At 38.0% G+C, this 13,545-nt stretch overlaps 1 protein-coding gene and 1 non-coding gene across 3 annotated transcripts; one reads left to right on the top strand and one right to left on the bottom strand.

Annotated features, from left to right (window-relative positions):
- Nucleotides 1-170: 170 nt before the first annotated feature.
- On the top strand, nucleotides 171-12,242 carry LOC6564991 (putative metabolite transport protein HI_1104). 2 transcript variants are annotated; one of them, XM_001991266.3, is made up of 3 exons: nucleotides 171-622; nucleotides 10,044-11,407; nucleotides 11,868-12,242. In XM_001991266.3, exons 2-3 carry the CDS (start codon nucleotides 10,072-10,074, stop codon nucleotides 12,140-12,142), a joined length of 1,611 nt encoding a protein of 536 aa, XP_001991302.1. In that variant the 5' UTR covers nucleotides 171-622; nucleotides 10,044-10,071; the 3' UTR covers nucleotides 12,143-12,242. The 2 variants fall into 2 exon arrangements, with proteins under 2 accessions (XP_001991302.1, XP_032594100.1); XM_032738209.1 differs by having other exon boundaries at nucleotides 172-622; nucleotides 10,041-11,407.
- On the bottom strand, nucleotides 2,775-2,847 carry Trnaf-gaa. Its single transcript has one exon. It is a non-coding gene; the product is annotated as a tRNA-Phe (tRNA).
- Nucleotides 12,243-13,545: the final 1,303 nt, after the last annotated feature.

The raw sequence follows: 13,545 nt of genomic DNA on the forward strand, positions 1-13,545 counted from the left end.
AGCGGCGACGCGAACGCGAACGCCGACGGCGACGTCGAAGTCAACGTCGACGCTTGGGCTTGGGCGCGAGTTTCCTTTTTAAAATCGGTGCTAAACGAAGCCGCTGTTTAGTTCTGCTTGCAAATCGCAGCCAATTGGACGTGGCCAAGACAAGGCAACAGGCAGCAAGAAACAAGCACTCGTACTTTGAATATTTTTTTTTTTGCCGTTTTCGTCTTGTGTTTTTTTTACAAAAAAAAAAAATTAAAAAAAAAAAATTGTATTTGTTCTTGTCGTGTGAAGATCGCGACGTTATCGGCGCGCCAGTTGATTCGACATTGGCCAGCAATTGAAAAGCGCATTGAAACCATCTTCATATGAATAAATATCGCACTAAATAAGCGCAACGGGTTATTATTATTATTAATATTAATATTGTGCGTGTTCGTTCGTGTTGTTTTCAATATCAATTATCCAATTGAAAATCGTTATTATTGTTGCTGTTTGTTTTTTGTTCAATTCAAACCAATAATAATTTTTTTTGGGAAATCGCTTAGTGGTTGTGTGTCAGTGCCAACAACAACAACAACAACCGCAACAACGACGACGAAGTCGTAATTTCTGTGATCCAGCAATACAAAGCGTAAGATTTTGCATACAATATATACGATACTATATACTATATATATATATACAGCAACTTCCAATGAAGAAGATCAAAGATCGCCAAGTTAAAGCGTTAGCCAAGTACAAATAGGCAAGCAAATAAATTGAGGTTAGGTAAACTCACGACAAAAGCTCAATGGGTGAACCGTTAAAGCTTCTCGCTGATCAATTGTGATCTTTGACGAAGGGCTGCATATTTTTTAAGTTTCAAGTTCAACACATGAATAACATTTCTGTCAAAGCTAAGACGGGATTAACAGAGACATTTATGTAGAGTTTTTCTCTTTTCTTTTAATAACACAAATTTTAGTAACACAAATTTTAAATTTAAATCGAAGCCATAACTCAAACAAAGCAAAAGTTATTGCGATTGCAATAGCACAATGTATGAGTGATGAACTCACAGGTTACTTAATACAATTTGTTGTGTTTACTGTTCAATATTTAAACAAAACTAAAGTTAGAGTCAACAAAATTAGTACGAATAATCATAAATATCGCAAGCCATCAGTGGGAAGAGCACTCTGAACGGGTCTCCACCCAAAACAAATTGAATGTGGTTCACAAATTTCAAGTACTAATATGACAAGGGCCTTATCAGCGGATGCCGAGAAAGACAAGGTAAAAAAAAAATACCATCCGATAGACAAAGTCTCACACTTTGAGAAAAGCAAAGAAAAAAACAAAAAAAAACTAAAATAGATGCTTTGTAGTGAAAAGTAAGCATTTTTTTTTACATGCAATTGAGATTAAACGATGTCGTCAAAGATATAGATCTTAAAAATCTAAAAACCGGAAAGTGTTTTTTTTTTTTTTTTTTGCTAAATCAATCGAACTTTTCTTAGTGTTGTCACAAGTGTTAAACGGGTTGCGATTTGTCACAAGCCGTGTTATATAAATTCAGTGATGCAACATTTATCACGAAAACATGAGAGGCATTATTTTTAAACAGACACTAGTTGATATTTCAATTTGCATTTCGATAATTTAGAGAGCGAAATTGATTATCTCTTCCACACATGGGGCAACTGTGCAGGTGGGCGTTTTCTAGACTAGAAGATACTTGGATACTTGGCGGCGTAGAGCACCTGGTACGGAGCTGGGACACGTGGAGATTGTATTGGGATGGGATGCATTGCATAAGTGTGACTGATCCGAGTTTGATTAGCATTCGATTCATAATTCATAAATATAAAATAAATGTGAAATAGCTTATTGTATAAGCGCAATATTTGCTCAATTTTCTGGCTTTAAATTCATTGGTTTTTTGAATGGTTAATTTGAAATGAATCTAAACATGAATACCGACTTTCTAAATCACGATTCTGTATATGTTTGCATCTGATTTGTTTGACGGAATCGTTATTATGTAATGAAATTGAATTCTGAGCTCATTAAAACTAAAAAAAAAAGAAACAAGAAAATAATATATGTATATATATTAATCGATTAATTACCAGGAAAGCATTCACTCGACTTTTGTTTAGTTAACTAATTGAGTTGAGATTGAGTAGTTAAAATTGACAGCAAATTGCATTCCGGAAGGGTGAATAATGTGATTTAGATTTGACATTCAATGAAATTGCATATGTAATTTGATTAGGAATTGTGAACCTCTTACTTTTAGCGTACTTAAAGTGCAGCTCATTAGACCAACATTAGATGCCTAATGGATCATTATACTATAATGTCGAGTCGGACGCAGGTGTGCAAATCACAATCTACATTCAGTCACAATTATGAGAGTTTCGCAATTAGTGGCGTTTGGAGCTGATTGCATCTAGAAATATGCATCGAATTGCTAACTAACTTTATATAGTATCTATGACATTTATCGATAATTTATTGACTGCTCCAATCTATATTCTATACAGTCTATACAGTCTATGGGATCTGAACTCTAAACGCTTCAAGCAATTGTCTAATAATAAAATATAATTAATGTTTTATTTTGCATTTGTTTTTCTTTTTTGCTCATTAAAGTTGTTTGCCGTCTCACTCTGTCGCCCACTATCTCTCTCTCTCTATCACTAGTTTAATTAGGGTTGCTTAGAGGTACAACTGATACTCTCTAGGTTAGCCAGATGTATACATATACGCTGGAGTTGGCAAAAAAAAAAAAATTTGTATGCCGAAACCCGGGATTGAACCGGGGACCTTTAGATCTTCAGTCTAACGCTCTCCCAACTGAGCTATTTCGGCTTGAATAACGAATGAATCTACTCGAATCGAATCGAATTTCTATATACATCGACAAGTATTTTCGTCAGTGATAAGAACAAATGTTAAAAATAGCAGGTGATCCGGATTACCTGGCCTGGCTTTAACTAATCGAACTAAAAGCTTAATCCGCACTTCAAACTACACATTACTATCTGGGTTAGGATCGTGCGTGGAAAACTGCTTAGCTTTTCCATTGAGTAATGTTTATTATATATTTCAGTCGTACTCGCATCTTTCGCAGAGCATTTCATCTTCGTCATAATGTTTAATTATATAAGTTTGTCTTGTTTTGTTTTATTGTTTTGTTGTTTATTTTGTTCTTTTTTTGGGTTGCTTGTTTAATTTGCAATCATTGAAGATGCTCAGACGTCGTAATTGGCACGTAATTCGGGTTATACAGATTCATAAGATCGACTCGATCAAGTTGAGATAACGTTTGCCATGATTACCCGCATGACTGGCACATTTCGTCTCCATCTTCTTCTTATTATTAATATTATTATAATTATTATTATATTATTATCGCTGCTGTTTGCTGAGCCAGCTTTGCTTATTTCTCCCATGACAGGTGGCTGGGTTTTCTGATTCAGCTCAGAACTCAGATCTTAAATATTAATTTATGCAAATATTCAACACATTAACAATTTCACGCCCTATAAGTAAACTGTGCCCCAACCAAGCAGTTGACTGACTTGGCTAGAACTAAGAGAGAAAAACCCGTATGTGCTGTCATCATATTTAGCATATTAGGGTTGCCTCGTGTACACGATTCCCCATCGATCATTCACACCTGTTGGCAACAGCAGCGTTCTATCTGACGATCTGCAATCAACGGTTGACGATTCTCTAAGAGATATAAAATGAGAGAGAGAGAGAGAGAGAGAGAGAGAGAGAGAGTGGAAGAGTGTTAGTATGTTAATTTATTAACCGTTCCATATTCCAGCTTCGACAATATATATATATGTTACATAAGTGATCAAATACGGACTGGCTCGATCTTATATATGGGCTAGAATGTTACGACCGGTTCCATATAGAAATCTGCATACTGGTTAATCGATGCACTTTGCACAATATAAATATTGAGTAAAAGGGCAGAGTCTCCCTAGGAAGATGGCAAACATTCTAAGCACATGAAAAATCTACATCAACTTTCAATAATATTTGAACTACAACTTTGCATTGCATTGCAATTTAAATTTAGTGTGAGCCACTTAAATATAAATAAATATTTTTGACTGGTTTTGACTAATTCTGGTATCTGATGCTATTAAGTAATTATTAATTAGAATTCAAATACCAGCCTAACTCTAACACTTTTTTGGCTTTTGTCCATTTCCATTTTAGTTATCTGGCTAAGGGTCTTCTAAATAATATAGGTAAATACATATGCATATGGCCGGGGATTTATCGAGATAAATGTAAAGAAAATTCAAATATTATGGCCATGCCAGAATAGGGCTAAAAGCACTTGATAGATTAATGGCTCAGGTGTAGGTTAAACTTATTGCAAGCCAGCATGACTTGTATGTTTTTGTTTGTTTGCTGCTGTTGCCTTTTTCCGGTATTTGGGATAGTCAGTCAGTCAATCAGTCAATCAGTCACTCAGTCAGTCAGTCAGTCTGTTAGCTGATGTTACTGACCACATACAACAAACTGTGATCATGTCCAGATCAGATTGAGATCAGAGTCAAGACCACCTGACGCTGGCCACAGATGTATTACTGGTTCTGGTTCTGGTTCTGGTTCGAACTGAAGGCGTAACTGTGATTTACATAATTCTGCAGTTGAGATATATATTTCTTATATATAGTTGTTGCTCATGGCGAGAGTCTAATTAGACATTGGACTTGGTCACTTGTTAAGTGACTGTTAATTACTCTATTTATACATATATGTATGTATATATATATATGTGTGTGTGTGTATGTGTGTGTGTGTGTGTGTGTGTCGCCATTGTGGGACACCTGCTCATCGTTTTGGTCTGTTGCATTCCGTTTAATAAAGATTTATGCGCAGCTGATCAAGACTAACTAGCGCCATCTGGTGTTAAGAGCAGTATATATATATATATATGTATACATATATATTCAATTGAAATTCATAATTGCAATTGTGATTCTTGTTTTCTTTATCGCCTTGCTTTGCATTTTGCATTTGCATTTGATTTTTTTAACGGTGTCGCATTGCCAACTTTGAACACGCCCCAAACACTAGCAAACAACAAACAGCTCCGCAGTTCTGCACCCCCACACCCCCCCCCCTCCTATCTCCGCACACCATCCCCACCACCCCTCAAAACAATGGCTAAGTAGCCAAAGCAGCCGCCGGTTAACCTTGACTGCGGTTTACAATAAGCGCCGCGTTTTGTCAGCCACTTTTCGATTGGAGAGAGGAGGGGATGGGGAGACTGTTGACTATTGGCTGTTGGCTGTTGGCTGTTGAGTGTCGGCAATCAATGTTAAACCGCATTTTTAGCCAAGTTAGTTAATATATAAATGTAAAGTACCATATTAATAGGCACAGCTAATCGACATGCTCGAGTGACACTCTTAGTCGGCTCCGATCTCTATGCATATTGCGCCAATCTTAATACTTAAGTAGCCAAATTATCATCGCTGCGTTACTCAGCTGAAATTCGTAAGAATCGCATATACATAGAATTACTATAGTTAAGTTTGGCACAGTTAATTGACAGATCGAACAAAAATCAAAACTACTCAATGCAAAGCATAGATCGATTATGAAAATTGATTGAGTTGAGTGGAAATATTTACAAATTTAAATTAAATATTTTATAATTTGTGAGTATTTCTGACAATTTGTAGTCAATTGCTTTATGGGTGTTTTTCAGCTAGCTTTTAGCAATGAGTATTCATTTTATTTGAAACTATTTCAAACTGGGCCAGAGCCTTTTTCACCTGTGCACTTGGCCCAATCTTGTCACGAGCATAAACAAATACATATATGCATATATATATATATATATATAAATACATATACTAGTCAAATGTAATTGTGTGCCCATGAATTGGCATTAACTTATTGCTTTATTGTTGCATGTGGCATGTGGCATTGCGTGTGTGTTGTTATGCTTGTTGCAGCTTACAAGCGATTGCTACCTGTGGGCGGCAGTCATAGAGAATGTCGACCGGGGATAGTTGACCGTCGGATACACTCAGAGAAAAAACTTGCAGCTACACATGCGTTTACTAAAGTTAAAACTAAAAAAACTACTGCTTTAGCAAAGTAATTGGGATGGATTCCATATTGTCCAAATTGCTTTAGTCCTTTTGTTAGCAAGTGTTTCTTGCCTTCCATCAAAAACTTCACTTTAAATATAATTTTGAGCCATTTAATCACTCAATGATTGCTCCAAAATAGAACATTTTTTACCCAACAGCCAATTTTGCTTCTTTTTTTTTTGTTTTTTTTTTTTGTCTCTGGTGTTTGAAAAATTACGATGCTATTCGTTCAGTTTGTGGTCAATAATAAGGAGTTCTACTATGCATGGCGTGTGCTGCAAAATAATAAAAACAAAAACCGTGAATAAAAACGGCACAAAAAGTGCAAATTATAACAAATATGGCATTATTAAATGCAAATTTAACGACGACGATGACGACGACGCGCATTGAGTACAAGTTAATTGTAATTGTTGTTCGCTCGCTCGTTCGTCTCATCAAATGAACAGTGAATTCAATAAGCGATTTCAGTTGGAATAATCATTTCAGCATTTAACGCTTCAATGCATTTCGAAAGCAAATCTCCAGTCAATTCCTCACCCGGCTCCCAACCACCTTTGACATGCACAGCTCCACACGTTCTATGCGGATGACCTTGGCAAAGAAAGTGGCACGCCTTACAAATGACACCAGCCGACAACTTTCGTAACCTGAGTCTGACCGTGTATATAGATACGCAGATACAGATCAGATCCATTTACATTAGAATTCGTCCAACATTTGCAATCAAGGCCCAAAAATAAACATGTTCGAATGCTGTAGTCGAGAGTGCTCGACTAGAACTTACATACCTTTGTGTTGGTGAACAAAATCAAAAAAAAAAAGAAGAAGATATATGTATATACTTGATCTGTCTATCGCAGACGAGAACCAACATTCGAAATTTAAAGACTCTGGTTCCAATAGTCAATGCATATAGAGATAGACAGACGCACCTGGGTTAAACGACTCACCGATCAACAACATGTATATATAAAACTATAATACCCTCCGCGTAGATATAACTGACGATGTCAACGATCGTGTCGATTGCAATATTTCAGTGAATATGAATATACTTGCATAAATATATTTAGTCCTACAGACAGCAAAGATGACAACTATGATTTGATTATAAACAGTACGATTTTTCTATATATGTATATGCAAATATAAGAACTTCTCTCAGGTTTGTTTAGCAAATAGATGGCGAAAGATTTCGAGAGCGTATCACAACGTCGACTTGGTGATTGAGTCAACTTGTTAATCATGTGATTTGAGGCGACAGCTTAATTCAAGTTGAAAGAGGTTTGCGTATTCATCAGTTCATGATGCGAATAGTTTTATAATTTCCAGTTGTGTCTTAACGATCATGCTGACCTATCAAACTGGACATAATCGTTATGGAAACAAATAGTGCGACGACTGAAACCGGCAGGATTATACACAAATGGTCGATGAGCATGAAAAGTGAAACACGTGCAATGCGCTGCTGGTGTTAGTGTTTTGTTAGGCATTTCGATTTAATGAATTTCAATGTGAAACATTTAACAATTTGGTAGCTAAGACAACGGCAAACAGCCCAGACAAGTTGTCAAGCGTTGCTTTAATAAGCTGGTCAAACGTTCTTTCGAACGTTCCATTTGCCACATGGTTCCACAACTGCCAGCATCCGCATTCTTTTGGCGCTTTTGTTGATTTTGCGTATGGCTTTTGGCCGCATATCCGATAGATACAAAGCATAATGGATTTATTATTATTATTGCTATAATAATCATGGAGCTACTCCAAACTATGGCTCAGCAATTGTAGCCTTGGGATGGGTCATACTTCTGTTCTGTTCTGTTCCCTTTGCGACCTTGGCAACTGTCAATCAGCGGCAGCTAAATGTAAAAGATACTTCTTATGCATAGATACAGATAGACACATGTCTATCTCGCAACAAAAAGGCAGCCAACCAAACATGGCAAGTAAATTAGCCAGAAACTTGATTGATTAGAGGAAACAAAAAATCCAACAAACAAACAAAAAAGCAAAAAAGAAGATAAACAATTGCCAAAAATCAAAAATAATCAATTCTTTTTACGCTTTTCGCCTACAACTTGACATTTGTTGTGCGCTCTGTGTGTGTGTGTATGTATGTGTGTGTGTGTGTGTGTGTGTGGCATTTAAGCCAAAATTGATTTACACGGCTTTATATGCAAATAGTTCGTTCAATTAACAGACTTTGTTTTGGCATTGAACTTCAAAAAATGCACGCAAATTATATTTCTTGCAAAGAAACGAACTCAATCAAGGACAACAGTCAAATTCATTTAGCCAACTACAGCCAAATAACAGTCTCTTTAATCCCACCTTGTATATACATACATACCAGCTAGGGCCAATTGATATAATAGCATATAGACATTTATTTCAAATTTACCTTTGATTTTCAGTTATGGTCAAAAATCATTTAAAATTGTGCGTAAAATGACCTTAGATGCGTTATTTGCAGGGTATCTGCTTAGCCGGGCAATCGATTACTTTCATTTATTTATTTATTTTTTTTTGCTTCCGTTTTGCGCACAATGCGATTCATAAATCATTAGAAACGACTCCGCCCGATTAATGCCTTGAAGTGACGACCATCATTGGATTGGAGCCGACGCCTTTCACAAATCTAATAAACAGTGGAACAGTCTGATCTGAACTTTAGTTAACTACAGCACAGTGTAACCCATGTCAAATGATCTTCGTAATCAAAAAGAACCCATCCAATAAATGTACTTTATTGCTATACAGCAAAAAAAAAACCTCAGTTGAAAAATATGTTTATAATTTAATGATTATATGACAAATAATACACAGCCTGTGCTTGGATAAGCTCATCTAAGCTCATCGAGAATATCTTTTGTAATCTTTAGAGTTGAATAAAAAAGCTTAGCTTAAAGCTTTCAATGCCTTAGCAAATATACCTTACTACAAAAGAGTAATGTGATTAGGGTATCTGAGTAACGTTAACAGGAAACACCTTCACTTTCACTTCGCTCAAGAATCATTGCGTATGGAAATTCAAGTCACGATCGACAGAGCTTTGGATCAGTTAATTGTTTAGCATTGTGCAATTGTCGCAAATGACAAGGCTCATTAATAAGCCGCCGTTCTATGGTTTATTTATCACCGGCATCAAGTCGCAACTCTTTAATTATAATTATGTGCAATTCTCCACACTTGTCCACAGTTGTCTCTCTGTCTATGCCTGATTACAAATGGGAATTCAAAACGTGTATCTCTCACTCACTCCCTGCGCCACAGATAAGCAATTTAATTTACTCCTCTTGTCACTCACTCACTCCATTGATATGCACAATGGAGCTAGGGAGGTGGGCAGAGATATAAGATCACAAATATTTGCAAAGAGTCAAGAATTTACATATTTGTCTTTCATCTTTTCGAACAGCTGCAACTGTTGTTACTGCTATTATCACTTTATTGACATATGTTTATGCGCCTTGGGGCAATAATTACTGGAGGCGGGAGTCTCCTCCTCCCATAGTCCGCAGTTGATGAACACAAACTCAAATTAGCCACAAGATTGAGCTGCCATCTTATCCAAAAGTATGGAGAGTTTATGTGTTCTTATGGAAAGAATGCGACAACAAAATCTCTACATTTTAGAGAGTCCATAACATTATTAATAATTTGAATTTAGAATTGTTTATAAGTCGAGCTGAAGTCTAAATGCGAAGTGTTTATATTTCTTAAAATTACAGCCAACAGTGTTCACTTATTAACTATCCGCTGAGGATCAATCTAGCTCTGGCAAGGATTGTCCTACAATTTGTCTATTTTAGTACTTATTTACACATAGCTAATATTTATTTGAGTGGTCGCTGCTGCTGTTAAATATCATTAACATTCTTGAACAATTCACTTATTCTCTCAATTTGCAATTGATCTTTGCAGCAGTTGAAACAGACACAGACGCAGACGCATTATGATACCGATATTGGAGAAACTGAGCGGATTCTATAGCAGCTATGTGCTGGCCATCCTCATCATTGGCTACATCCTAGGCGAGCTAGGGCACTATCTGATTGGCGTTACCTCCAAGCAGACGGCCATTGAGCTGGACTATGGTGATCATGCCTGCCAGCAGAACAGCAGCCAGTTCACGCGACACGAACTGGTCACCCAGTGTTCGGATGTGAAGAACGAGAGCAGCTGCTATGCGCTCGAGCTGAATAGCACTGGTTACTGTGAGTGGAACTACAATGGACTGGGCATCGATTATCAGATATTGGCCGGACCCACATTCATATTGGTGTTTACCATAGCTGGCGTCTTTATGGGCTTCGCTGCGGACAAATACAATCGCGTTAAGATGTTAACCGTTTGTACGATTATATTTGGCATTGCGATCCTGCTGCAGGGCACCGTCAAATCGTATTGGCATTTGGTTGTGCTGCGCATGGTGATGGCTGCTGGTGAATCGGGCTGCAATCCGCTAGCTACTGGCATTATGTCCGACATTTTTCCGGAGAACAAGCGTGCCCTAGTCATGGCCATCTTCAACTGGGGCATCTATGGTGGCTATGGAATTGCCTTTCCCGTCGGTCGCTATATCACCAAGCTCAACTTTTTCGATATGGGCTGGCGTGTTTGCTATTTGGGTGCGGGTGTGCTGACCATCATCATAGCCGGTCTAACTGGCACCACACTGCGGGAGCCGGAGCGCAAATCGATTGGCGAAGGTGATCGGACAACGGCCAGTGGTAAACCGGTCACATTATGGCAGGTTATCAAGAGCCCGGCGATGATAATGCTCATGATTGCCGCCTCGATACGTCACAGCGGCGGTATGACCTTCGCCTACAATGCGGATCTCTACTATAATACGTATTTCCCGGACGTGGATCTCGGCTGGTGGCTCTTTGCCGTCACCATTGGCATTGGTAGCGTTGGTGTTGTCGTTGGCGGCGTTGTCTCCGACAAGATTGTCGCCAAGATGGGCATTCGTTCGCGTGCATTTGTGTTGGCCATTAGCCAATTGATTGCCACTTTGCCAGCATTTGGCTCTGTCTATTTTGATCCGTTGTGGGCCATGATTACGCTCGGACTGAGCTACTTCTTTGCCGAAATGTGGTTCGGTATTGTGTTTGCCATTGTCGTTGAGATTGTGCCGTTGCGTGTCCGCTCCTCAACCATTGGCGTCTTCCTCTTTGTCATGAACAACATTGGCGGCAATCTGCCCATTCTCGTGGATCCTGTAGCCAAAGTCATCGGATATCGCGGCTCTATCATGATCTTCTATGCGGGCTTTTATGGCATCAGTAAGTATCAGAAATTTGCCGTCATCATCTTCATCCCAACCTTCATCCTTCATCCTTCATCAATATCATCCCAACCAATGAAGGCGGATAGAAACGTCAAGGGTTCAATTGGTGGAAAAAACGAAAGGAAACACAAACAGAGGAAAAGAGAACAGTTGTGTGGGAACACCAGAAATAAAGTGGGAACACCATTTGACACACACCATAAAATGGAAATGCAAATTGTCTGTTTCTCTCATCTCTTTTCATCACTATTCCAATTGCGTAGTGAAACACGTTTGCCCAAATTTTGATCGGTTATTGGACTCGATGAAACCAGCTGTACAATATGTTGGGATTAGTTAGTTAGAGCACTCACACTCATACTTTAAGGAAGAACCAGCATTCCAGTTTCATATCGAATTGCACGTGTATTTAATGCGAGCGATATTTTGTAACGTTTCCGTTCTTTCCTCCATAGGCTCCATACTGTTCCTTATCACCTGTTTCATGCTAGAGGGCAAGCCCAAGCCGAATGAATCGGAGCAGGAGGCACAGAAGACACATCCGGATGCAGTTTTAAGTGCACGCCACATGCACGGACATGACAACTCCGTTTTCAGTGTGGACGAGACACTGCCGTCGAATGGTCGTCCCGCCCAGTTGCCGCAACACCTTCAGATGTCCAGCAACGGATACGAGAAGTCACAATCCACTCAGCCACGTCACAATGGCGCCGAGAGCAGCAGACTGTAGTATTAGGACTAGGACAAAAACCCAAACGTCGACAAAATCTAAACAGATTTTTTAAAACTAAAATATGTGAATGTGCTTCTGATTTATTATTTCTTATTATACATACATGTGTATATCTATATATATTTATGTATATATATATATAAATATATATTGTATTTTTTTGTTTTGTAATATAATTGATTTAATTATTTTTGTAAAAATTACTTAGTGTTAAGCGAGATCAAGTAGCGTTAAGCACAGTGCAAGACACTGTCTTTACCTACCATGCCTTACCTTACCAATATTCCCATACGCCTTGCGTCTCTAATCTCTAATCATACACTATTTCATTTGTAGTTTATTCGATAAGCAATATCCATCTGTGTGTAAATTGAAATCATTAATAAAAACTGTTTTGTTACTTCTAAAGAAAATCGAAAGAAAAAAAAGACAAAGACTCACACATACACATACGCATACACCGTCACATCTTTATGTACGTATGTATGTGTGTATGTATGAACTTACTCCAAGCTTCATTACGTGGCCAGCTTTTGATAGCTCAGCACAGATCATCTTCCAGCATATACTATGCTACACAACTGTATCAGCATTGCAATACATACATACACTTTGTGTATACATTTGTACACACATACATATTTACAAATAAAAGCGTGAAGAGCTACAGTCAGCCCAAACGCCTGGCGTCGACTGGTGGTGCGATGTGACCGTACGAATGGTAAGAAACAGAAGGAGCAAAAACAGCAATAATCGTGAGAATTGAGGCGAATTCGTAGCAGTGCGGCGAACTGTGTCGTTTTCTTGTGCCACTAGAGGCATGTGCAGGCGACCAGCAGAGGTTACACAAAGCCGGCGTTGCCACACTTCGCAACGCGATCTGCACAATACGTTGGAGGTTTTTTATTATATATTTTGCAATATTAAATAAACAAATTGCTTTAACGATCAAATAAAAAAGCAGTACCTATATGTATGTAGGAAATTTTGAGCCCACTTACACGTACATTTTAATATTCTTGCTCTGACGTCACACGCTTTTTCGGGGTAAGTGACCTCTCAGTTTTCTAGAAACATGCCAGAAACAGCAAAACGTCACTTATTTGGAGATTGTGTCATTTCAACTCAGACTTCGGAAGTGTGAACTTCGTGAAACTTAGAGTGCAAAGAGAAATTGGACTCATCGTTGAAAAACTACAATAAAAAAAATATATTAAATTTTCTTTGGTGAGTTACTTAAGATTACGAACGTTTTACTTTTATAATTCACTAGGTATATTTGTAAGTATGTATGTATGTGTTCATATGAATATGAAATATGTACATACAAATATCTAAAATGGTAAATCTAAGCACCACAACTGTATTCAACATCATTCGCCGCTTCGTCGACGAAAATC

The sequence above is a fragment of the Drosophila grimshawi genome, unplaced genomic scaffold (assembly GCF_018153295.1).
Source record: "Drosophila grimshawi isolate 15287-2541.00 unplaced genomic scaffold, ASM1815329v1 contig_848, whole genome shotgun sequence".
In the NCBI taxonomy this organism is placed as follows: Eukaryota; Metazoa; Arthropoda; class Insecta; order Diptera; family Drosophilidae; genus Drosophila; species Drosophila grimshawi.

Coding starts and splice junctions, on each gene's coding strand:
- LOC6564991 (XM_001991266.3), top strand. CDS start 10,072: ATGATACCGATATTGGAGAAACTGAGCGGATTCTATAGCAGCTATGTG. Junction 11,408..11,867: donor TGCGGGCTTTTATGGCATCA/GTAAGTATCAGA, acceptor TTTCCTCCATAG/GCTCCATACTGTTCCTTATC.